Raw genomic sequence first — 25971 nt, 5'->3', positions numbered from 1 at the left:
ACATATTTGCCTTGATTGATATTTAAACATTTTATTTCAAAAATTAGCTTAGCGGCAGTCAGTAGTTAGTATTGTGTTGAATTTTTAGTAACGATCAATGAAATAAAATACAAAAGAAATCTTAATTAACTTTAATTTCATATTTTTGGTCACATCCATCTAAAAATGTCGCAATATTTTAAGTTAGTTCAAATCGAACTACATTATCATGACAAAACAGTCAACAAGTTCAAAATATTCGAGAAATACATCTAATTATACACAATAACAAGAGTCCAAAACGATCACAATAATGCAGTTCAATAAATAACAAGTTTTTAAAGAGATATTTCGTCTTAAATATTCTTACTGGTATTGTATTTCGATAGTTAGGTACCTGGTTCTGTATAACGAAACAATATGTATTTGGTACATGTGATGCCAAACTGTATAAATGCTTTGAAGTGGCGAGGAAGCGTCGCATGAGTATAAATAAGTAGGTTTAGTGCCCGGCAGACAACTTGAGTACCTAATACCTATTGACGTGATTGGTTGGCGAATGGCGGGTGCACGCCGTTATTGGTTGATAAGTCGATCCTTGCGTTCTGGATTCGCTAACTTATTCCCACTTCGCCGCTTCAGGCTCAATTGTTTGTCGGGCGCTATAACCGCGGGAAGACGGCAGGAAGCGGCAGTTTACACCGCGTTTATTATACCGGCGAAGATCACCTAGCGACCCACCTGTAGTTGCACGCGGCGACCACTGAAAAGGGCCGACGCCCTAACCAGTTACAAAACGGGGACCCGACAGGGTCCGCGTGGACGACCAGACAAAGAACTTCAAAGCATTCAAGAAGTTTGACGTTACCAATTTACAACGTGATCGTCACAATCATTTTATTGGTAGTGATCTTTTCTACTTTTAAAGGCCGAAACAAACCAAACGCGCGCGATGAAACCAATCAGGCTAATTTTGTTGTACACAATCTCTGAACTAAAATTACTCTTACACTCCTGTAAGTTCTTAAGTATGGGTTACCTGGAAGAGATCACTGGTAGTGTTGTTTTTAAGCATAATTATCCTGTATTTTTATACTTTGACGTAGTATTAAGCAATATAGATGTTTTAAATAAAAATAAAATGACAGTTTTAATTAATCAATTGCTATCTACGGAAAAGGATCCAATGGAAAAGGATAGCACTTGATAGATCTGTCAATTTAATTTAAGTTTAGTGTCGCGTACAACAGGATATAAATAAATAAAAATGTTCACAATGCAAAACGTGCATTGGAGCTCTTGCAATCCAGTAACTCGTCACAATTTAACGGCCTTTATACGCTTTCAATTTGTATTCGCGTTGCCGTCTGTGTGACGTCACAGTGTTTAGGTTTCTTCACGCATCGTGTTTCAGGACTTGAGTTTTAGCGTTTAATGCCAAAGCCAAAAGGCAGGATTGCATTATCGCATTGATTGCAAGTTTCGTGTTTCATTATTTCATATCGAGCAACTGCAGACTAATATTATGACAAAATGTAAATTATACTTACTTAACAATTAGGAATGAAACCATAGCTAAGATACTAATTAAACTAAGTAATTGCCACTTTAAATATTGCTGGTTTGGTGATGACGGCATATTAGTATAAAATCATATCAATCTACTTAAAATAACAAAATTAAGGCAGTATAAATACAGTATAAAAAGTAAATGTTGCTGTTTTAAAAATATTACGATGTATTAAAATTTATGTATTATTTGGTCGGTTCCAAATTTCATTTAAGTACCTGTTCTTAATAAGTAGGTAATTACTAAGCTTTCTAAGTACGTGACTATAAGTACCTAAAAGTAGTGAATTTTATATTGTATCGTTTTTACGAGGTAGAGCTTATAAGAGATAAAAGCATATTTAATTGGAAAAGTATAATATTCTATAGAAAATCTAATTATATAAAAAAATTGATGCAGTGCAATTTTTTAGCCTCTATAATATCTGGACATTTTAGGGCCTTTTGTAAATAAATTGGTAGACCAAAAAAATATTATTATGATTTCAAAAATACTGGGAATTCAGTGCCTACTTCCTACGATTTACGAATGCATCGGTCAATCAACTACTTTACGCACACTTTGCTATCTCTATTCTTTATGTTTCTTTCAGAAATCTTTAAATTACCTAATGCAAATTTTTATGGTTAAGAGCGGTTCCGCACTACATCCGATCAGAGTCCATGAAAATACGTTCTTTTTTATTTTGTATAGGAGCTTATGATATATTTCGTATCGTAAATAATCGCTAGTATTCTCACGGATGACGGAAGTGTAGTGCGTAATCGCCGTAACTCAGTATACGAAATATTCGTGCCATACAAAATATTTTTGTCCCTGTGTCAATTGTGAAAAATTCAAAAATAAATAATAGTTTTTAGTTATCCAAGAACGCAGGTTTTTTGATCACTTTGATTGTTTTTAGGAAAATTGGCGCCAATACTTTTAAATAATTATATTATTTAAATTATTTAATATAAATCTCTGAACTCTCTATGCTACGTCCATCAATCCATACTTATATTATAAATGCGAAAGTGTGTCTGTCTGTTATCTTATTTACGGCCCTTCTCTTTAACCGATTTTGAAGAAATTTGGCACAAAGACAGCTTGCATACTAGAGACGGGCATATATCCCGGAAAATCAGAATTCCCACGGGATTTAAATCCACGCGGACATATTCGCGTGCATCATCTAGTAATAAATAGGACAAAAATATAATATTAATCGTTAAAATATAAATACAACTTAACTAATAACGGATGTATTCATCAATATGAAAGAAGCATACAATCATAAGTAATAATAATAAGTATTAAAAGCAAAGTATCTGTAAAATGTTATCAAGTCAAAACTAGCGACGTTAGGCTTTATATAAATAAAAATAAACTATAATATATTTTTCTAACAAAAACAGTAGATGTAAATTATAAGTAGCTTTAAGTTAAAATTCTCAAATACTTTTAAGGGTAACTAACAATCGATTTCATTTCCCATAGATTGAACTAATCTAAATAAAATAAATAGTGTAAAGTAAAAGAAGATAAACCATATAAATCCATACTATTATTAGAAATGCTAAAGTGTCCGTCTGTCTGTTACCTTTTCACGGCCCATCCATTAAACTAGTTTTGACGAAATTTGGTACAGGGCGTATATCCTAGGAAACGGACATAAGCTACGTTTTATCCCGGAAAATTAAGTGTCCCCACGGGATTCAATTGCTGTTGGTACTTGCGTGAAAGTTTCTCATAGCTCAGTACCATCGGCGTACAATAAATTGGTGGTGCGCGAGTTCAAATTACAAACAAATTAAAACAATTAAAAACGACGCATGCTGGACATTAGCTAAGAACATAATAAATAGAAACTCATATATACGTCGAATATTACTTACTCTAAATATTATAACAATTATAAACACAAAACTAAACCACCTTGCAACGTCGTGGTTTATGCAAAAGCATAAAATTCCTATAAAAGCAATTAAGCATACTTATCACCAAATTATGAAATTTCTAAATGTGACATGGTAAGCAAGAAATAAAAAGCACAGCCTTAGGGATTATCTAAGTACTATAAATTATTTGTGTCTCCCAATATAAAATGGGTACATTGACTTTATAGATGCCGAATTTTATTCTTTATGTCTTATAGACCATTTAAGTAGATTTCATTTTGATGTTATGTTTTGGCATACAAGTTTAACTGTATAGTCGAACAAATAGGATTTGTCATACAATATAAAAAAAATGTTCCAACAAAGATATAACTTTGGAAATAGTAGGTAAACGATAGCACGAGATCGATCCTGTATTAGTGGATATGTATATATATATATGCTCATTAGTTGTACCATGTTGGGCTCACTTGGTCACGTAACCTAAGATCCAAATCGGGATTCGGATCTCACGCGAGAGATAAAGATCTGCGAGTTTACGCGATAGAAAGAGAGGCGTTTGTTAAACTTTAGACCTGTGCTGTGCAAGCTAGGCACATTGCACCGGGCCGAAAATGTATGAATACAGAATGAAAACCACTAAAGCCTTGAACCGACCCGTGTATTCAATATTAATATACTTTAAATGCCATAATTAATTCGCGCAAACACCCAATTTCTATGGTGTGTGCATCTAACTTTCCTTTCCAACCTGGGTTTATCATGTAGATATTTAACAGTTTACATTTCAAATAATAAATAAATAATAATAAGTACTTACTAACCAGTCAGCCATAGTCGAAATAATGTATGGTGATAGCTGAGACTGCTAGTAGGTAAGTAGGTACTACATGTTTGAAAAATAAATTAAATACTGATTTGAGATATACAAACCTAAAAAAATTGAATGTTTTCATTATTGTTACAGCCATTATCTAATATTATTTCAACTACACTAACATCAAATTATAAAGAAAGTATTTCTCAGACACATCATATTTTTAATTAGGATAAGTACAAAATACACACTTTTTGAGTGATTTATCATGTTTGTAGATAGATTATTATATTTTATATACAAAATGGTTCAATCACGCCTGTTTTTAAATAGGAAAAATAAAAGATATAAGTACTATACATTTTCAAAATGTAGTTAACAGATATGTAACACTTACTCTATGCAAAACATTCGGTAATTTATTTACTTACATATGGAATTTCAAAATTCGAAACATCTCTTGAAATTGAAATGACTTAGATGTTGACATCTATTGTCACTTGTGCAATTATTTATTAGTAGTCGCTACTAAAATATATAAGGAATCTTTTTGCTTCTCCGCCCATTACATAGCATAGCCGACATTCGCGCGGAAGAGAAAAATCGCAGCGGATTTAATTCGCCAAGCGTATTGCAAATCCATATTAAATTAAGCAATTCCATAGAATGCGTCCCAACTAACAAAGAGAAAAGTTGGGACATTTTAGCTAGAAATATAATATTTTGTCCAACAAAACCTGTTATTCACATTATAATATTATAACGTCAAACCACGAAATAAGCTTAAAATCCCTAGACAGGTCATTCTGAACAAAAAATTTTGTGCGCTGCAACACATTTTTAACTTTTCGGAGTTTTGTGCGTTTTTAGAAATTAAATATCAAGTGCTTTGACGGTGAAGGAATTGTGAGGAACCCTGCATGCCTGAAAGTTTACTATAATGTTCTCAAAAGCGTGTGAAGTCTGCCAATCTGCACTAATTGGCCAGTATGGTAGACTCTACTCATTCTACTAAGAGGAGACCCGTGTACAGTAGTGAGCCGGCGATGAGTTGATCACGGTGAAGCGAAATAAACCTTGGAAGATTTATAATGCGCAAACAACATTCAATCGAAGGGTGGTAAAGCAATTTTACGGTCGATCACCAATTAAATAGTCGTTTATGCCGCTTGTAGTGGGTGGAAATTTGAAAAATTCTTAATAATACTACTTACTCACTCACTTATACACTGTCATTTATCACTCACTCGATTTTTCACATATCATGTCCAATTTGGCACATTTTGTCATCTTACAGAATATTATTCTTTAAAGCATCTAATCGAATGGATCAGGATCAAATGGACCAAACTTTTAGCTGAATCCTTTCATGATAAAAGTAGATAGAGACTCAGTAGCTCAACATTTAAAGGAGCAGACTGAAATCCGAAAGATCGGCGGTTCAAACCACACCCGTTTCATTATTGTCGTACCGACTCCTAGCACAAGCTTTACGCTTAGTTGGAGGGGAAATAAATAATAATAAGTACAAATTAGTCATGATAAACATGCCCAATACTCTTTGTAATAAAAACAAAAAAAATGTGTCAAAAGGGACTAGTAATGTGAAAACGCCATAGTCACTACCGAACCAATACAAATACTATGTAAGGTGCGTATGTTAAGGTCGTGCTCCGTCAGCATATGTGCGAGGGCGACCGTGGCGGCCACAGCGGGCACGCGGCCTCGCCCGCAGCTTCTTCTTTGTCGGAGCAGCGTCGCCTTAACAGCTGGAACAGCGATGTGAAGCGATCTTGGTCTGACAGAGTTGCCTGTAACAAAACAAAAGCATTTTTAGGGTTCCGTACCCCAAAAGGAAAAACGGAACCCTTATAGGATCACTTTGTTGTCTGTCTGTCTGTCTGTCTGTCTGACAAGAAACCTACAGGGTACTTCCCGTTGACCTAGAATCATGAAATTTGGCAGGTAGGTAGATCTTATAGCTGACATTTGGGGAAAAATCTGAAAACCGTGAATTTAGGGTTAGATCACACAAAAAAAATTAAATTGTGGTAATGAACTAATAATTAGTATTTTCAACTTTCGAAGTGAGTGACTACATCAAGTGGGGTATCATATGAAAGGTCTTCACATGCACATTCTAAAACAGATTTTTATTTATTTTTATGCATCATAGTTTTTGAATTATCGTGCAAAATGTCGAAAAAATACGACTGTAGTACGGAACCCTCATTGCGCGAGCCTGACTCGCACTTGGCCGGTTCTTCTTTATTGCGAGATACGCTTGCACTTGGCTACCTAGGCGGTATACTAGGCTTCTGGAGCAAGCTTGTATAGCTGGAGTGAAGATTTCGGCGGGGAGGGGCAATGCATGTACAGACGGAAGTGCGGAAACCAGCCCAAAGAACAAAGAAAGAAGGCTTGCGCTTGATGAGATGATTACAATGGGACGGTATCTGTCATCTGCGGTAGACCCCAGCGCAGCGACTCGTTTACAGTAAAAAGACAGCTACAGTGTGACGATCGCTATCACCTGATCGAATGACTCTCTCGCTATTGGCTGAAATGCATTGTTCATTCAACTGAGATTGACTGATGCAGCTTTTTTGGTATGCAATGCTTCGTGCAACACCGGGAAGCCGTGAGCGGAGATATTAAAGCGTGGAAGAGGTTTTTAGTCCATAGGTCACTGCGTAACACCTGCAGTGGAGTCGGGCGTGCCAGATGGTATCCATGAGCATTTTCCTCCTCCAAATAAAATAAAAGCTTTTTCATCATTCATGCCCGTAAAGTTCTTCTTTATGCTGGCTGTAAGCGGACTAAAACTGCTTTTCACTCTTGTGCCTAGTGTTTATAAGTACATAAGAATCTATCTGATGACATATGGATGACACAAAAAAAATGTAAGTATGTAATTTCTATAGTGCCAGTAACATTTTGGACAATATCCATTTTAGGCTCGTCTTCGGCTCTGGTAGATAAACGTCTCGGATAAAATGGCTTGTTTTATGCCCTTGTACAGTCTACTATTTTGGAATCGACCGGCGAGTGAGAGCTATAAAATTTCAGAGGGTAAAAAAATTATGCATACCTCAATCGCAATAGCCAGAATGAGGTGCAAGACGGGGATGAGCAGTAAATAGACCCTGAACACGGTCTGTTCCGAGTCGGTCAGCCTCATGACCTCGATCTCCATCACGTCGGCCAGCCACTGCCACGGGCTCAGCAGCAGCGCCGTCACGAACACGGACTGCGTCACCAGCGCGATCACCATGCAATCTGTAATAACAGCGGAAATACTAGGAATGGGCATTATTGCTACTTTCAATCATTTTTATTTGGTACTAGATGATGCCCGCGACTTCGTGTGCGTGGAATACGGTCTTTGACAACTAGTCAAATCAGTAACTTTTTATCAAACGTCAAAACGCGCGCTTAGTATGCGAGATTCTATGAAGTACCGGTGTGTGACGTCACAATCATTTGAAGTGCTTTTTTTTAGTTTAGTCGATAATTTAAAATGGTTATTACACTTAAAACCAACAAAGGACGTGGATTTTACGTATCTTGGAAGACCCCCTATTTAATAATCACTGAGAAATAATTTATTTTTAATGTAGTCAAATACCCAATGGGCATTATTGCTACTTTCAATCGTTTTTATTTGGTACTAGCTGATGCCCGCGACTTCGTCTGCGTCGATTTAGGTTTTTAAAAGTCCTGTAGGAACTCTTTAGTTTCCGGCCTAAAAAGTAGCCTATGTCACTCTCCAGGTCTTTATCTATACCAATGCAAAAAATCACGTCAATCCGTTGCGACGTGATCGAAGGACTAACCAACAAATAAACACACTTTCGCATTTATAATATGGGTATTTATAGTATATACTTAATAGGAAGTGAAGCTGTGGCCGAAAATGGGTCACGTTTGCCGTCTTATGGTGAACACACACTTATCCGAGCCGAACGAGTCGAACGAAACAAATTTAAGAATTCTGTATATGAAATCTTATGAAACCTCGCGCACGTCGCGTCTAATCGTCCGAATCTGCAAGAACCCCAGATTCGTCGCGGTTTATGCGATATGTACGACAGACCAACGCGCGAGTACTATTTCTTCCTTGTTTAAAAAAATGAGTGATTCTAATTTGAGTCGATTCTTTCGCCGCGATTGATTCTTCTGGTTCGGATAAGTGTGCATTCACCTTTAGCTCGAGTCGATAAACATGCGCACGCGAATAAAAGCGGAATTAAATGTGGTAATTTTCAAACTTTGAGATTTTGAATCGTGAATTCTCACAGGCTACTTGAAGTAATTAGCGAATGTTACATATTAAAAGTTTTTTCACATACTGCTTGTGAAATGGCTCTCTATTTTAATTTAAAGACTTTTTTAAATTATACTTACAATTGGCACAAAATGGTTGCCGGAAGGGCCAGCCCTTGGCGTAGACGCAAGCCATTATTAAGTACTGGAATGATGATACAATAAATATCACTGTGTTTTCCCAACACACCACCGTCTCCACTTCTGCACTGCCCTCCACATGTTTAAACCTTGAACAAAAATGTCATTTTATTAACTTATTACAACATAAATACTGTAATAATAAGCTGTGATAGCCTAGTGGTTAGGACGTCCGCCTTCTAATCGGAGGTCGGGGGTTCGATTCCGGGCACGCACCTCTAACTTTTCGGAGTTATGTGCGTTTTAATTAATTAAATATCACTTGCTTTAACGGTGAAGGAAAACATCGAGAGGAAACCTACATGCCTGAGAGTTCTCCATAATGTACTCAAAGGTGTGTGAAGTCTACCAATCCGCACATGGCCAGCGTGGTAGACTATGGCCAAAACCCTTCTCACTCTGAGAGGAGACCCGCGCTCTGTAGTGAGTCGGTGATGGGTTGATCATGATGATGATGAACATAAATACAAATCAAAACATTTTTATTTTACATAGGCCTACATTACAGGTACTTAAACGTCAAGTTTGTCTGTCCGTATAGTGACTCTAGCAGTTGCGAAAGCAGATTCTACTGAAAAGAAGCCCACAACATATACAATAGTTACATTTTTCAAACGGCAGGATGCTAGACGCGGCGACTGGCGACTCAAGCGGGCTCTGCTTCGTCAACACCGGCCCATCCGGGACTGTGGGTATACATGACTCACCATAGTTGAGACTGCAGGACGTAGATGGAAGCCAGCTGCATGGTCAGCACGATCGCGACTTGCATGACGAGCGGCAGGATGCTGGATGCGGCGACTAGCGACACGGGCGGACTTTGCTTTGTCAGCATCGGCCCGGGTGAAGCGCGGCCCAGCGACAGCGCCAGGATCGTGGTCAGCACCAAGTCGATGTATAGGAACTGGTTGTTGCCGAGGATAGAGTAGAACTGCAAAGCATATGAAACGAATATAGAGATAATATACCGGCTAAGTGCGAGTCGGACGCACGCACTGAAGGATCCGTACCTTGGAAAGACAAGTGTAATAATAATTTAGTTGCAAAAATAAAATTACTTCCTGTAAATGTAAGTTTGCAAAATATTTTTGCAAGATTTAGAATTTTCGAATATTTTCCTTTACTTGTGCTGTCAGACCTTGCTTCTTGCCAAAATTCATAATTTTAGTTTTTGCTTTCACTGACTTGGACAGTTGGTGTCCCGTTAAAAGATCCCCTCGAGTTTGGGCAGTGGGTGAATTGTCGATTAACCTTTTTGGCGTCTCGGTAAAAAGCCTCCAACCTTGAACCTTTCCTTCGCTGGATGATAGCAGTGTTTCTTACTCCATACTCGTGTTCCATACTCGAAAAGAAAATATGGAACACGTTATAGGCAATCAATCCCCCGCTCCTACTCTTCCAAAGCTTAAGTACAGCGCGCCAAGGCTCTCTTGGCACTTAAATGACATTGACAGGGGGGCGCTGTAGGAGAACAAAGGCTTAGAATATTCAAACAAGAACAAAGGGGACACTTGACTGCAACGTTAGTTCCGATTTTCGCCACGTGCCAAGATAGCCTTGTCGCACTGTACTACATCTTTACATAGTATAAAATAAAGTCGCTTTCCGCTGTCTGTATGTACTATGTATGAACGCGTAGATCTTTTAAACTACGCAGCGGATTTTAATGCGGGTTTTACCAACAAATAGAGTGATTCAAGAGGAAGGTTTATAGGTATAGTTTAATTCTCAAAAAATTAGAGATCCTTAGAGAAATTGAAATAATTTGAATTAGGTTAGAAAAAAATCCTCTCATTTAAGAGTTTCCGATGCAATGACACCAAATTAGTATCGACATTGCACCCATGCGAAGCCGGGGCGGGTCGCTAGTTGAAAAATAAATTAAAAACTCACGTTGTAAAGGATGAGCATAGAGAAGAACTGTATCAGCGAATAGAGAGCCATGTACTTGAAGATCGCGAAAGAAGTGCTGAGCGCGCATCGTCCTTCCAGCGCCAGCAGCTTCACGCACCGAATGTTCTGCTCTTGAGATGTGAATGGCGCGGCAACTGATAAAAGTAAAGTTCTGGTCAAGTGCGTGTCAGAAGTCAAAACATGCATAAGGTATGATTTTTTGTAAAAAGATATAGCGAGCAAACGAGCAGGCTGGTCGGGTCACCTGATGTTAAGTGATTACCGCCGCCCATGAACATTTCCGTATGATTCCGTCATTATACTGATTTGACGCTTAACCAAAAAGTTTACTATTCCAAAATTGTTTTCACAAAAAAGATCTAAAGGTTCCTAAGAGTTTTTCCCTGTACAGTACGCGGCAGAAAATAATGTACATTGACCTTTAGAAGGAGATACGGATTTGTAGAGCATTGTCTCTGTCGTTGAGACCGACAAAACGTCATGTAGGTATGAGTGACAGAGACAACGCTCTACCGAGATGTCATTCTAGAGGCCGATGTACATTATTTTCTACCGCGTTCTATATCTGACATGGTTTCGGATTCCCTAATACTGTCTCGGTTAAAAAACCACACTTTAGGTTAGTGCCAGCGATAAAGACCAGCAGGAACCGTCGGGAAATTATTTGGAGCCATCTCTTTTCCCCTCTGCTTCCCTCACAGCGCACCAGCGCAGCCTGTCGCGTGAACAGGCCCATGAATAAGGACACCGGAAGGGTTCGAACTAGTCGGGCATACTCTAACGTGAGTTCTAGCTGCCCTATATCTACATTGACGATATTTAACAATGGTGTTAGCCTAGTGGTTAAGATATCGGCTTCATAGAGTCGGGGGTTCGATCCCGGGCACGCACTTTTAACTTTTCGTAGTCATGTGCGTTTAAAGCAATTAAATATCACTCATTTTAACAGTGAAGGAAACAATTGTGAGGAAACTTGAATGCCTGAGAGTTCTCCTCAAAGGTTTGTGAAGTCTTCCAATTCGCACTTGACCAGCATGACGTAAACTCTTCTCATTCCGAGAGGAGACCTGTTCTCAGTAGTGGGCCGGCGATGGGCCCATGGCCGGAATGAGAAGAGTTTACTTAATGCTGGTCAAGTGTATATGTATATCAGCTTATTCCCGCGACTTCGTCCGCGTGGATTTCACAAATTTCAAACCCCTATTTTATCCTATTAAGGGTTGAATTTTTAAAAATGTCTACATTATAATATCTATCTGCATTGCAAATTTTAACCCGATACGTCCAGTAGTTTGAGCTGTGCATTGATAGATCAGGCAGTCAGTCAGCTTTTCCTTTTATATAGATAGATTTACCAGAAGCGTCCGCCTCGGATAGGGAGATGCCCACGTGCGCGGCCTTCAACGCTCCACAGTCGTTGGCGCCGTCGCCGCACATGCCTACAATCAGCCCCTCGCCTTGCAGTGCGGTCACCAGCTGGGTCTTCTGGTCCGGCCCGAACCGCCCGAAGATCATACCTGCACAAATATTTTTATTTTGACGACTTCCCAGGCGCCGTGATAACTATCACTGATAAGCGCTGTGTCGATTCGTGTATAGAGTTGATTCCCGGTAGGAGAAATTTGGATTATAATTTCTGAATTTTCTTTGCAATGGGCAGGGCTGAGGGCACATAGTTCGTAAAACCGATAGACGTTGGGGTCCCAAGGTGCTGTAATGGCGACCTCGCACCGGAAGACGCAGTGTTCGAAGACGCCCCCACTAGGTGGACGGACGACATCAGACGAGTCGCAGGGAGCCGCTGGATTCAGGCAGCGCAAGACCGTGGCGCGTGGAAATCCCTACAAGAGACCTAAGTCTAGCAGTGGACGTCTATCGGTTGATGATGATGATGATGAAGTTTTCTCTGGTATAGTCTGGTGGGAAGATTCGGCCGTGGCTAGTTACCACTCTACCGACAAAGCTGTGCCGTCAAGCGATTAAGCGTTCCGGTACGATGCCGTGTAAAAAACCAAAGGGGTATGTGTTTAATAAAAACTGCCATACCCCTTCTAGGTTAGCCCGCTTCCATCTTAGACTGCATCATAACTTACTACCAGGTGAGATTGCAGTCAAGGCCTAATTTGTATCTGAATTTAAAAAATATATATACAATGTTTTTTTTTGTGTTTGATTGACTTATTTATTAAGGGCCGATTCAACGTTATATTTATACCTTATTTTTATACCTTATACTGACCTTTGGTAACAATAGTGGACATCAGTTCTGGATAGTGCGTGCGAACCACGGCCCAGGTCTTGCCTTCCATGGCCAATACGTACGCGTCTATCGCTAACTTAGGTGGACCACCTTCACCAACTACCTACAACAATTTATAAATTGATCTAGATAAGCAGTTTATAGACTCCCACAGCATGTTTTAGGCAGGAGTCGATAAAAATAATTCAATGTTCAATGTAACACAATGGAAAAGAGTCATAGTCACAATATGTCAGTCAGTTGTTTTATACCCTTTTAATTAAATTACGTGTAGACGATTTTAGATACAATGGCATAAAGTACGAGATTTTACACCTGACCAACGTCTTCTATATCTATATAAATATATAAAAGGAAATATATAAAAGGAATTTGGCATGCAGATAGCTATTATGACGTAGGCATCCGCTAAGAAAGGATTTTTGAAAATTCAACCACTAAGGGGTGAAATAGGGATTTGAAATTTGTGTAGTCCACGCGGACGAAGTCGCGAGCATAAGCTAGTAAATATATAAACGTCATTACGCAGACGACAGAAAACACACTTTCGCATTTATAATATTAAGTATGGAAGTATGGATTATTTATTCTCAATAGTATGGCCTGCTTTGATTTTGCAGTGATCCGGCGGGGAGTCGCTCTAGGGGTCTCACTTACAACGGCAAAGTGCAAATGCGGAAAAGAAACACATGAAGAAATAAGAAGATAACATTTAATTTCTCACCTCCATACATAACGATGGGCGTTGGTCAGGCGTTAGCTGCTGGCCGACCGTGATGAGCACCAGTCTCTGGTGGGGCTGAACCATGGAACAACCGCGCGCGACCGACATCGCGGTCATTATATTATCCCCTACAAATCAAAGATTACGTTGTTGTAACCTATAGCTGTGGTAGCCTAGGGGACGTCCGCCTTCTAATCGGAGGTCGGGGTTCGATCCCGGGCACGCACCTCTAACTTTTCGGAGTTATGTGCGTTTTTAAGTAATTAAAATATCACTTGCTTTAACGGTGAAGGAAAACATCGTGAGGAAACCTGCATGCCTGAGAGTTCTCAATAATGTTCTCAAAGGTGTGTGAAGTCTGCCAATCCGCAGTTGGCCAGCGTGGTAGACTATGGCCAATACCCTTCTCACTCTGAGAGGAGACCCGTGCTCTGTAGTGAGCCGGCGATGGGTTGATCATGATGTCATGATGATGAACCTTCTTGAAACCAGTGATAGCCAAGAGGTTGGGCGTAGATCTCCTGGTCGGGAGGTCGGCGGTTCGATTTAAACCCAATTAGGTTTTAAGCAATTAAATATCACTTGCTTTACCTGTGAAGAAAAACACCGTGAGGCATGCATGCCTCATACATGCATGCATACTACATGCTTGAGTTCTCCATAATATTCTCAAAGGTGTGTGAAGTGTGCCGATCCGCACGGGCCAGCGTGGCAGACCGAGAGGAGATCAGTGGGCCAGTGATGGGTTAATGATGATGAACCTTCTTGAAAGTTCATATCAAAGCGTTGTAATTGCTATGATATAAAAAATTGGCAGTCAGTAGGGACTACCGACATAAGTGAAAACTACGAAATTAAAGTAAATTCCCGATTTTGATGAGATTTTTTTCCATAATAGGTCAAACAAAAATTTAAAAAACTCGAATTTACTTGTTAAATCTATTTTTTAAATCTGATATTTTTAAGGACCTTTTATAGGAATTACAGCCCTACGGTTACACATTAAATTAACATGAAACTATGACAAATCTTTGAGAGAATTACCAACTTTATACACTTTCATTGCTGAAATGCTCAAAGGTTCGGTAAAAATAGTAAAATCCATTTCAAGGAATCTAAGTTTATTTTTATAAATAAGTTTAACAAGGTCAAAGGTTAAGGCAAACTTACCAGTGACCATAATCTGTCTCATATTCGCGTCGTGTAACTCCTTTATAACTTGCGTGGTTTCTGGTTTCAGGCTATTTTGCATGACTAGAAAGCCCAAAAACGTCATATCGCACTCTATAGACTCCCTTTTGAGCCGCTGTGCGACCGCCCACTTCATCTTGCGGTCCAACTTCTTGTACGCGAGGCCGATAACTCGGAACCCGTTCGATGTGTATTCGTTGAGTATCATACTGAAGTTGTCTGGTAACGAGACTGGATCGCACATACCTGCAACCTTTGATAGAGTTACAGCTTATTTTTATTTACCTATTTATTAAACAGCTTTATCTATGTACTATTGTAAAATTGCGTGCCATTGCATGGTAGATTGTAATTGGACTTTTATGATTCTAAGACCCTATTGTACAAACTAGCTTTTGCCCGCGACTTCATCCGCATGGAATTAGGTTCTTAAACATAAGGTTTGTTTTACCTCTTGTATTTTTTACCTGTCAGTCTGTCTGCCTGTGTGCTAGTCTTCCACGGCTCATCCGTTCAACAGATTTTGACGAAATTTGGTACAGCGATAGCTTGCATCCCGGAAAGGACTTTTTATCCCGAAAAATCAAAGAGTTCCCACGAGATTTTTAAAAACCTAAATCCACGCGGACGAAGTCGCGGGCATCCTCTAGTACTGAATAAAGCTAATTAATATCCGTACCTTTTCAGGCGCCCCTTTCACGAAGTATACCATTTGTGGCTGACCGAGGACCCTGGCGATAACGCCCATAGATTGTTGGGATGACGAGAAATGAAATCTACGCAGCAAACCCACCTATAACAAATCGAAGCCAAAACTAATTTAACCAGTCTGAAAGGTTTCGTCAATATCTTTTTTCTAAATTTTATTCATCCGTACCAAAAGTAACAGAAAAAAGAAAAGATATATCTCTAAGATAAGAAGATATTAGTGCATACAGTGGCGTGCACAGGATTTGAAGCCAGGGTAGGCATTAGTTAGGTAGGAACCTGTTTACTGGCAGGTCATAATGAAAAATATATATAACTGGGGTAAGCAGTGCATTTATGCCTCTATGACCTGCATGCCACTTGGTGGATATATCTCTAAGCATTTCCCTTAGAGAAGAGATCTCTACCAATGACCGTTGGCACTGGGAACGGTAATAATAATAATAAATTGCCAAAATCGTGGCAATTCTTTCGCGGTACTCATGCTACGGTAATCACAAGTCTTCAATAGATAGTCTGAATGATCAAAGTGTTGAGAATTAAAATAAATTACAAGTCAGAACTCAGTAGATTCAAAACATCTAACCTCATAAGGCATTTCCATTGTGAAAGGGTCATAGTTGTCCAAATTTTGCAGGTCTCCGTTCGCAGTTGCTGGCTTAACGATGGCTGGGGTCAAGTTATCATACCTCGTATTTTCAGGACCTGGCTCGTCAAGGACCTACAAATGTTTGAAATGTCTGTGTCAGTTAAGTGGCTTACAAATTTTGTTGTACACATCAAATGTACAGGACGCAACAAATTTTATGACTGAATTTCGTTCACATGGTTTTAGATTTTTTTTTAAAGATGTTTTTAAATATCCTCCAAATCCTTTTTCATGCACTGAAGGAATATTTCTTCCAAATTTCAAAAAAATTTGGTCCACCAGTTGAGTGACAAAGACAATGTTCCACGTAACCAACGCTGTCTCTTTCTAAAGTTTGATATGCACCTAATATTTCTTGCCGGGTACTGTAAATACACGTCTAAAGTGAACTATCGTTTTGCGTTTTGTATCTTTTGTCTTAGTCATCAGCTAGCTCGAATTTAATACGCCATATAATATGAACTAAGCCTATCCATGGCATAGCATCAGTGTAAATATGTAACCAAATACTTACCCACTGAGTAAACTCGAACATCTTTAGATCGAGAGGATCTCCTTTTAGTTGTCCTTGTATGCTGGTGAGTGAATGGCAAGAAGCTAAAGCTTGGACTAAGGGACTCTTGACGGGAAGAGCTGTGATGTCATCGATGCAGCGACCGAACTTCTCGTCAGGGTTGCAAGGAATAACTGCGTACAGGTCTAACCCGTCCTCAGTTAAAGTTCCAGTCTGTATAAAAATGGGGAAACATGTTTTTTAAACAGCAACTTAAGGTATAGTAAGCCCTAAGCCAAGAAGGAAGTGCCTAGCCGGCGAAATATCACGAACGGGGCACTAAGTTACCCTGCGCCCCACTCAAGTAAGGAGGCCTCGCCACAAGGCCTGTACTCCGGGGTAGGGGGAGAAGATCTGCACTAACGGCCTCGGCCGTACGCAAGGGATCCGGAAGCGGCGCCATATGTTTTCAGTGTTTAGTATAATCGCATCTCTTTGCTCCAACCAATTTGCTCATACTCCATCGACTGATCGCATGATAAGGCACAAAGAAAAAGTATTATTGCGTCAGCCGCGGTTCTTTCGTCACGCGCGTCAATCACTTCAAAACAAAATACAATTTAAATAAAACAAACGAACCTTATCAAAGCACATGACCTGCAACTTCCCACAGATGATGATGCGCGGCGGTGACACGCAGAAGATCTTGTTGCGCTTGAGCCGCTGCTGGCTGTACACGATGCCGGCCGTCATGGCGGCGGGCAGCGCCGGCGGCACCACAATCGTGATTATATCCAGCGTGCGCAGTACTATCAGGCCTACCTGACTCTGAAAAGCCCCATTTACATAATGTCTGTCTGCAAAAGGTACACACACAGATGGTGTGAGGTGGAAAGAAAGGAGTGTCTACTGTCTATTCTAGCCTCCTGTGCTACTAGGCTCTCCTGGTACTTTTTTCTTGTAATAACAGGGTGTCTATTCTAGCCTCCTGTGCTACTAGGCCCTCCTGGTATTTTTTTCTTGTAACAACAGGGTGTCTATTCTAGCCTCCTGTGCTACTAGGCTCTCCTGGTACTTTTTTATTGTAAGCTCCAGTTGGTGGCCGAAAAGCGCCGAGATAACCAACGCTTAGGTATAGTATGTGATGTGTGGCACAACTTAAAAAATAAACGGTTTTCTTTCTTTCAAAAGGTCCTTGACTCTGAACTAGTGGGTCATGGGTGAGTTATCAATTTACATTATAATGTTTTCTTCAAAAGCCTCCGATCGTATTATACCAGCGCAGTGGATAATTTATACGGCCGGAGCATACGCACCCAGCAGAGTTCTCTCCCAGGCGACGCTGATGGTATTGGTAATTTTTCTTATTTTACTTCCAGGAACGTCCGAGAGGACGCTTCGCTTCAAAAATAACGAACTGTCTTCAATAAATAAGTAATATTATGAATGCGAAAGTGTGTCTGTCTGTCTGTTACCTTTTAACGCCTCACCCGCTTAACAGATTTTGACTAAGTTCGGTATATGGCTTGCATTTCGAAGGCGGATGTAGGCTATTTTTTATCCCAGAAAATTCAAGGGTTCCTAAGAAACTTTTGTTTATTATGAGTATATACTTACACCTCTAACTACGTAAAGCCATATTGAATATCCCATTCCGATAGCGGCGATGCAGAACATGAATATGACAAATTTGACGGCATCCTTATAGAATTGGAAATCAAACTTTTTCGGGAACAAAATACTCTTGATCAATTCTCCTTTTGCAGTATAAAAACCGGTGCGCACTACTTTCGCCAATACCTGAAAATAATGTCACTAATAAGTAATAACTATATAAATTCACTATTTGGAACACTTCAATATTATACATTTTTAAGGTTCCGTACCTCAAAAGGAAACACGGAACCCTTATAGGAACACTTTGTTGTCAGTCTGTCAGTCTGTCTGTCTGTCGGTCTGCCAAGAAACCTACAGGGTACTTCCCATTGACCTAGAATCATGAAATTTGGCAGGTAGGTATAGGTCTTATAGCAAACATTAGGGGAAAAATCTTAAAAACGTGTATTTGTGGTTAAATCACACAAAAAAATTAAATTGTGGTCAATGAACTAATAATTAGTATATTCAATTTTCGAAGTAAGATAGCTATATCAATTGGGGTATGATATGAAAGGGTTTTCATTCACCTGTGCATTCTAAAACAGATTTTTATTTATTTTTATGCATCATAGTTTTTAAATTATCGTGCAAAATGTCGAAAAAATACAACCGTATTAGTACGGAACCTTTGTTGCGCGAGCCTGACTCGCACTTGGCCGGTTTTTTGAATAAATACCTGGTTGTTTCCGTAGAATCGTGTTTGAATTACGTGAGTGCCAGCGAAAAGTGTATGCCTTTTGTGATTCTCAGTTGAATAGACTTCTGGTGAACTGCAAGGAGGCCCTTTCATGACAGGCACACTTTCACCTAAAAATATGCACTTTAGTTTATGATATGCAAATAAAGGCCTGGACAGACAAGACAGTACGGCAGAACCAGACCATTACACTAAGATCCCGTTAATCGGAGGTCGGGGTTAGATCACGCACCTCTAACTTTTCGGAGTTATGTGCGTTTTAAGTAATTAAATATCACATCGTGAGGAAACCTGCATGCCTGAGAGTTCTTCATAATGTTCTTAAAGGTGTGTGAAGTCTTCCAATCCGCACATGGCCAGCGTGGTAGATTATGGCCAAAACCCTTCTCACTCTGAGAGGAGACCCGTGCTCTGTAGTGAGTTGACAATGATGATGACTGTTTTGCAGGATAAAATATTAATGAATACGTAGTAGCGCATACATTGAATAGGTATAAAACCGCTCACACGTTTGTACAGCAAAGAAACACAGTTTTAAGAGATTTAGGTTTTAAAATAACTCGTAGGAACTCTTTAATTTTTCGAGATAACCAGTAGCCTATGTCACTCTCCAGGTTTCTAACTATATCCATGCAAAAATCACGCTAGAGGCTTGATAGAAGGACAAACCAACAAACAAACAAAATAACATACTTTCGCATTTATATGGTTAGCTTAGTAATTCCGATTTACACTTTTGCTCTTTTGCTGTTGACGCGGAAAAAGGCCGCGGGTATTGCCCGGCGTCCGGCGGCGATTGGAACTTCATTTCATATTCTGATCTCGTGCCATATCGCGTTGGGGCCTTTTGATGAAATCACAACAAAGGTATATAGGTATATATCTTAGTACAGTAATGGTCCAATATATTGTATGTAACATTTCTTTATGCTGTACGCTAATATCGCACCCCTAGATCGTTAAATGTTTCAACTAAAAAACCTTGTCCTATGATGTAACCTCAATTTGTGATTCCTGACTCGATTATCTGTACTTTATTTTTGCGGGAAAACTGTAGTCACTATAATTATTTTGATATCTTCTGTAGATTATTGAGAAAACATTTTTCTTTGAAACAGTTTAACCCGTCTGCAATAGCTTTGTATTTTACGATTGCACAATAAAGTTTATCTCTTTGTCTCTGATTGCCTCCACAGCCAATATTATTGATTTTAAATCCCTGTGTGTGGAAGTACTGACAATAAATTGGGTCCAAAATGTATGACACAGTTCACAACCACTTGATACGAGTTAAATAAATTACTCTAGTTAACGACCAGCAATATCGTTTATTGAATTGTATCTACATACACCGATTTCTTCGAAGTTACCCAATGGATATGCGTACTTTTAAACTCGAAGACGTACAATGTTTTATTTTATTTCCCTTAAAATACTTCGGTATCTCAAAGGATAAAAAACCGGCCTTCTGGGCGCAGTGGTCGGCCCAGAGTTCGACTCCCGGCAGAAGTAATTTGTAAACTTCTAAATTGGCTTTGATCTAATCTGATGGGAGGTTTCGGCCATTGCTAGTTACCACCCTACCGGCGAAGACATACCGCCTAACGATTTAGCATTGTGGTACGTACGTATTGACGACTGCACTCTTAGATTTCAAAGTTCCCGAATCCCTCAGAAATGATACCCATATAAAAAAAACAGTCGTCTTGGATTTCAAAATTAAAATATCAAAGGCATCGCCGTTCGGCTCACTGTGTGTATTTACGCTGTAGTATAGGTACTTTACTTAATATTTAGCTAAACGAAATTGTGACATGAACATTTATTACTGACCATCACCACTATAATATCTACCTAATCGTATTTTTTTATTACCTAGGTACCTAGGTACTCTATCAGTTAATTCTGATATGATGAGTTAATAATACAGTCAATCGATGATTTTGTTCCGAAAATGATTAAATATTTAAATCCATACTAATATTATAAATGCGAAAGTGTCTGTCTGTCTGTCTGTCTGTCTGTCTGCTAGCTTTTCACAGCCCAACAGTTTTACCAATTTTGATGAAATTCGGTACAGAGTTAGTTTACATCCCGGGGAAGGACATAGGCTACTTTTTATCCCGGAAAATTAAGTAGTTCCGCGGGATTTTTAAAAAACCTAAATCGCGGGCATCAATTTGTTATGAAATAATTATTAGTTTTTTCATCGAACAAAACTTATACTACAGAGTGTCCTTATAAACTCTAATCTAGATTTCTAGATAAATATTAGATGGTTTACTTACAAGGAAGGTAACATGACAACAAATCTAAACGATTACAAACTCTCGTAAATTTTAATCAACTTGTCATAAAAGTCGTGTTCCTTGTTATTGATTTGTTTAGTCACAACTTAATAGGGACTCTGCAATGACATATCAGCCTAAAGCAGGCTTTTTGGACTATTTTTAACTAGTTCGGTGGAGAAATCAGCCAGAAATTAACCATTCCAAGGCGCTTCACTTAGGGAAACACATAGTGCACCTGGAGGAGAAATGTGACCAAGAAGCTGCTGTTAATACTAATATTAGGCGGAAGCTGTTGTCAAGCTGTTGTGGACATAACAATAGACCCAGGATCTGTAACAATCTTACACAGCCGACAAGGAGAAGAACTATACAAGTTTAATAGAGCCCCAATAGCTCAATCGGTAAAGGAGTGGACTGAAAACCGAAAGGTCGACGGTTCAAACCCCGCCCGTTGCACTATTGTCGTACCTACTCCTAGCACAAGCCTGACGCTTAGTTGAAGAGGAAAGGGAAATATTAGTCATTTAACATGGCTAAATTCTTAAAAAAAAAAAAAACAACTTACCAGTGAGCATAGACTCATTGACGATGCAAGTACCGGTCAGCAGCACAGCGTCGCACGGCATCACGCAGCCGTCGGGCGGCAACACCATCACGTCGCCCGGCACCAGCCTGCTGGCGTTCACCACGTACTCCTCGCGCCCAGTGCGCGTGGGGCGCAGGACCGTTACCGTGAATACGCTAGTCGAGCCCGCCATTTTGTGAATATTTCTGCTCATCTGTAATTTCACTGGTTTGGTTAATAGACAAATTCCATACTAAACAAAAGTATGAAGCCTATAGAATATGCAAACGTTAAGTTGACTATTTTTTCCGTCACAACTCTTGCCTAGGCAGGTATGAATAGCTAAATCGATACCAGTAATTTGCACTGGTCTGGTTAATGAATTTAAGTTAAGTTAAAATAAAGATTATTTTATTACGAACACGGTGGTATAGGGTTATCTGCGAAAAATCAGTTCTGAATTCCAGTTGTCGAGTTTTAAAATGTGAAATATTGCTGCAGGTTTTTTCTCTCGGAATATCAGTCTTTCGTCTCCGGGCTATTTAATAAGTTTCCTTTTACAGAAAATTGCATGATAAAATATAATAGCAGTAAAAGATTCTGGAGTGTGGAACTAAATAATACAATATCAGTAGACTTGCTTTATCAAGTATCTAATATGTAATTTATCAAGATACTTAATAAGAAACAACGTAATCAAGTTTTCCTCAATAGGTGGTAAGCCCATTCCATGTAGTAGGTAAGATGTATTTACCTGTTTAGTTTGGTACAGTGCCATCATACAAGAGCCGGTCGAAAGGAGCAAAACACATGATGCATACTGATAATATTCATCTAGTGACCAAAGAATGATAGAGAATACTTGAAAAAGATAAAACGGATTGAACACTTCATTTACAAAAAGTGTCCAGTAACTTTTTACTTCAACTTCCACTGAGTTTTTGCCATACAATTTTATCCTGAAACATTAAATCAAGTAAAATACGACATCCGCTGTTAATAATAATTATTAAAACAATTTAATCCGTGAAAATCTCAATATTTAATTGCGATGATAAATGATATCAGTGGCTTGTTAGATTTTAACTCAAAAAAGGTTAAAGAGCATTGTGCTGCTTGCAACATCCCTATTATAAATACAAAACCAGCGCTGTATGTTTTTAGCTTAGTTAGGACCTTTTTAGGGTTCCGTACCTAAGAAAAAACCGAACCCATAATATAGGATCACTTTGTTTTCTGTCTGTCTGTCGTGTCTGTCAAGAAAACCTATAGGTTACTTCCCGTTGACCTAGAATCATGAAATTTGGTAGGTCTTATAAAACAAGTCCTTATAAATCCGAAAACCGTGAATTTGTGGTTAAATCATAAAAAAAAATTTAAATGTGTTCATGATAAAATATTTAGTATTTTTAACTTTCAAAGTAAGATTACTATATCAAATGGGCTATCATATGAAAGGGCTTTACCTGTACATTCTAAAACAGATTTTTATTTATTTTTTATGCATAATAGTTTTTGATTTATCATGCAAAATGTCGAAAAAATACGACTGTGGTACGGAACCCTCGGTGCGCTAGCCTTACTCGCACTTGGCCGTTTTTTTTTCGGACTGTGCCACACATGACAGTTTAGCGCTTCTTCTGTTTGAGGTATTTTAGCTTTAATGCTCAAGTATTAGAGGTGCCAGAATAACCAAACCCATAGGAATAACTGGTGATGTGTGTTGCAAGTTTCAAAAATACGTTTTTTCTTTATTTCAAACTGATGTGATAAGGGATGGATTTAATAAAATTGCCATACATCTTCCAAGTTAGCTTGTTCCATCTTAGACTGCATCATCACTTACAATGAGGTAAGGGTAGCAGTCAACAACTAACTTGTAATATAATTTAAAAAAAATGTAGTGTGCTTCTGATTACAAAAATACTATTTAATTTGTTACAAATTGTAGTTTTTTGCAGAAGTAATAGTAGTTGCTTCTGATTACAAAAATACTATTTTATTTGTTACAAATTGTAGTTTTTTGCAGAAGTAATTGTAGTGTGCTCTTGATTACAAAAATACTATTTCATTTGTTACAAATTGTAGTTTTTTTGCAGAAGTAATTGTAGTGTGCTTCTGATTACAAAAATACTATTTCATTTGTTACAAATTGTAGGTACTTTTTTTCTAATTAACCAGTTTTAAGTAAAGGATGGCAGAATTATTTTCCCTGCAATATAGAATGCTTATACTCACAGTTCATTTTGTTGCCTTTTATTAATGCCAGACATATTTTCCATCAACAAACTAATGGTTACTTTTTCATTTAGTGCAAGTACGTTAATGAAGGTTCCTTGATCATTCAACCAGATGTAACGGCTGTGTTGGTAAATGAAGTAGCGTAGTCTGTTATCCCTGTGGCTGGAGATGCTAAGATCAATTTCTTGGACACTCTCAATGTTAAAGGAGCCTTCCCCATCCGTCACTAAAAAGAAGTTCCTTTTATTATTATTCATGTTACGATAATACTTTTTATCGCGTGAGTTTTTGCTATTAGTTAATGGAGTGAAAGTATGATTTCGATAATAAATCTAAGCTCAAATCAATGACTTTTCAAATTGTCCTATAATTAATCTAAGGCTCTAGTGTATAAAATGTCTAAACTCCAAAAAACTAGGGTCTTTGATTTAGGTAAATTTTTGGTATGTGAGGGTCACGTTTCTTAGTTGCAACAGCATTATGACCTAGGTCAATTCCTTTTTGATTGGCTAACTTTGAATGTAAAAATTAGGGCTTTTTATTCTTTTTGGGCTTTGGAAAGCATGCAGAGCAGTCAGTACACTGTATAAAAAATCATATTTCCTCACCACACACTTCTTCAGCCATTTTCAAGCTGCATTTTAAGTACTTGAATCGATTCAATGTAGGATAGTAAGCCAAAGCGAAATATGGTAGTCCACATAGTAGTGCACAAATTGAATGAAAAATTATGGCTCGGATTTTTGAATACTTATATCCATATATTTTGATAACATGATCTTCGGAAATGTTCTCCAGTATTTGCCACTGGGTTTCCCCAATAACTTCATAGTCATCTGAAAAATACAAGGTATACAATATTATGAACAAAAAGATGAAATGTCTTTTTGTTCATTTTGCTAATATACAACAATATTTTACTTAAATAATACCAAGTTTTTGTACATATTACTTATTTATATAAGAATACTTTTATACTTCATTCTATTTAACAAGTAGGATATTTATTAGAATTTTACAGTTACTTGAATCGCCAACAAGAAAAAAGTTAACTAAATGAACTTATTTGGTAAAAATTATTGCACAACTATACAATAACCATGTGACAATTATTTTTAAGCAGATTATTTTAAATAGAAGTAGTAGAAAGAGATGTTGAATCCAACAAATAGGACATCACAAAAATGAGGAAGCACAATGACTAGGTATTGAAATCATATTCTTTTGAAAAATCCATTGAACTTAAGTAGGTAGGTATATAAAAAAAAGTTAACCCACGACATTAGAGATTAGATTTTAAATTTATTAATTTAGAATAAATATATATACTTAGTATAAAAGAACCTTCTGAATTGAACATACCTACAACGTATATTCTGACAAAATAGACCCCTTCCTATAGTTTTTAAGAAAATAGAAATTAGAAAATTTCTCAAAATAAAATGATTCACTAGTTAATTGCTATATATAGTGCATAGCTGATAATTTCAAGAATTAGTTCTACAAATCTTACCACTGGCGACTGAGGCAGTATTCATGTTCAACATCCCCGTAAACTATTTTCAGCAAATAAAATTAGGGCATAATAATTATAATGTGACAAATTATTCCACTATTGCCCTCTGCTACCGCATATTAGGAAAATGTTTAAGCGATCCCAACAAATTAATAAGATCGCGCTTGCACATCACACCTTTTTGTAAAATGAATAAATTGAAGACAGCCGACAGAAGACACTCGACGACTCGACATTAAAATATGTCAAGCGTGTCAAGTCAAAATTTTGTAGTGTTGGTACGTTCCAGTCTATAGTCCTTGTTCTAAGACTGGTCTACTCCGTCTACCCTGTACTTTTTGGTTTATCGT

The 25971-nt window shown here is 38.2% G+C and overlaps 2 protein-coding genes across 3 annotated transcripts in view; one reads left to right on the top strand and one right to left on the bottom strand.

Annotated features, from left to right (window-relative positions):
* LOC117982372 (sodium channel protein Nach-like) overlaps positions 1-9466 on the top strand; it is a 15438-nt gene extending 5972 nt beyond the window's left edge. For both annotated transcript variants that reach the window (XM_069498484.1, XM_034968727.2), the window contains exon 12: positions 9335-9466. In XM_069498484.1, the coding sequence (XP_069354585.1) occupies positions 9335-9415 (81 nt within the window). In that variant the 3' untranslated portion in view covers positions 9416-9466. The remainder of the gene's footprint in view (positions 1-9334) is intronic.
* On the bottom strand, positions 116-25844 carry LOC117982368 (polyamine-transporting ATPase 13A3-like). The gene is made up of 20 exons (XM_034968720.2): positions 25619-25844; positions 24714-24941; positions 24103-24331; positions 22619-22823; positions 21865-22078; positions 18988-19118; positions 18270-18452; positions 17292-17480; positions 16674-16886; positions 16097-16231; positions 15482-15595; positions 14782-15055; positions 13612-13739; positions 12867-12990; positions 11983-12144; positions 10607-10761; positions 9421-9644; positions 8654-8802; positions 7338-7525; positions 116-6057 (listed from the first exon to the last, which is right to left on the bottom strand). Exons 1-20 carry the CDS (start codon positions 25650-25652, stop codon positions 5923-5925), a joined length of 3414 nt encoding a protein of 1137 aa, XP_034824611.1. The 5' UTR covers positions 25653-25844; the 3' UTR covers positions 116-5922.
* Positions 25845-25971: the final 127 nt, after the last annotated feature.

This window comes from Maniola hyperantus, chromosome 5 (assembly GCF_902806685.2).
Source record: "Maniola hyperantus chromosome 5, iAphHyp1.2, whole genome shotgun sequence".
In the NCBI taxonomy this organism is placed as follows: domain Eukaryota; kingdom Metazoa; phylum Arthropoda; class Insecta; order Lepidoptera; family Nymphalidae; genus Maniola; species Maniola hyperantus.
This window is presented reverse-complemented; position numbering and strand designations above follow the sequence as displayed.

Bases quoted from the DNA above. Each gene is read 5' to 3' on its own strand.
- LOC117982368 (XM_034968720.2), bottom strand. From the start codon at position 25,652: ATGTTGAACATGAATACTGCCTCAGTCGCCAGTG. The intron at 24,942-25,618 runs GTAAGATTTGTA...TGTATTTTTCAG, and splicing joins TACTGCCTCAGTCGCCAGTG to ATGACTATGAAGTTATTGGG. The intron at 16,232-16,673 runs GTAAGTATTTGG...AAACATTTGTAG, and splicing joins TGTTCGAGTTTACTCAGTGG to GTCCTTGACGAGCCAGGTCC.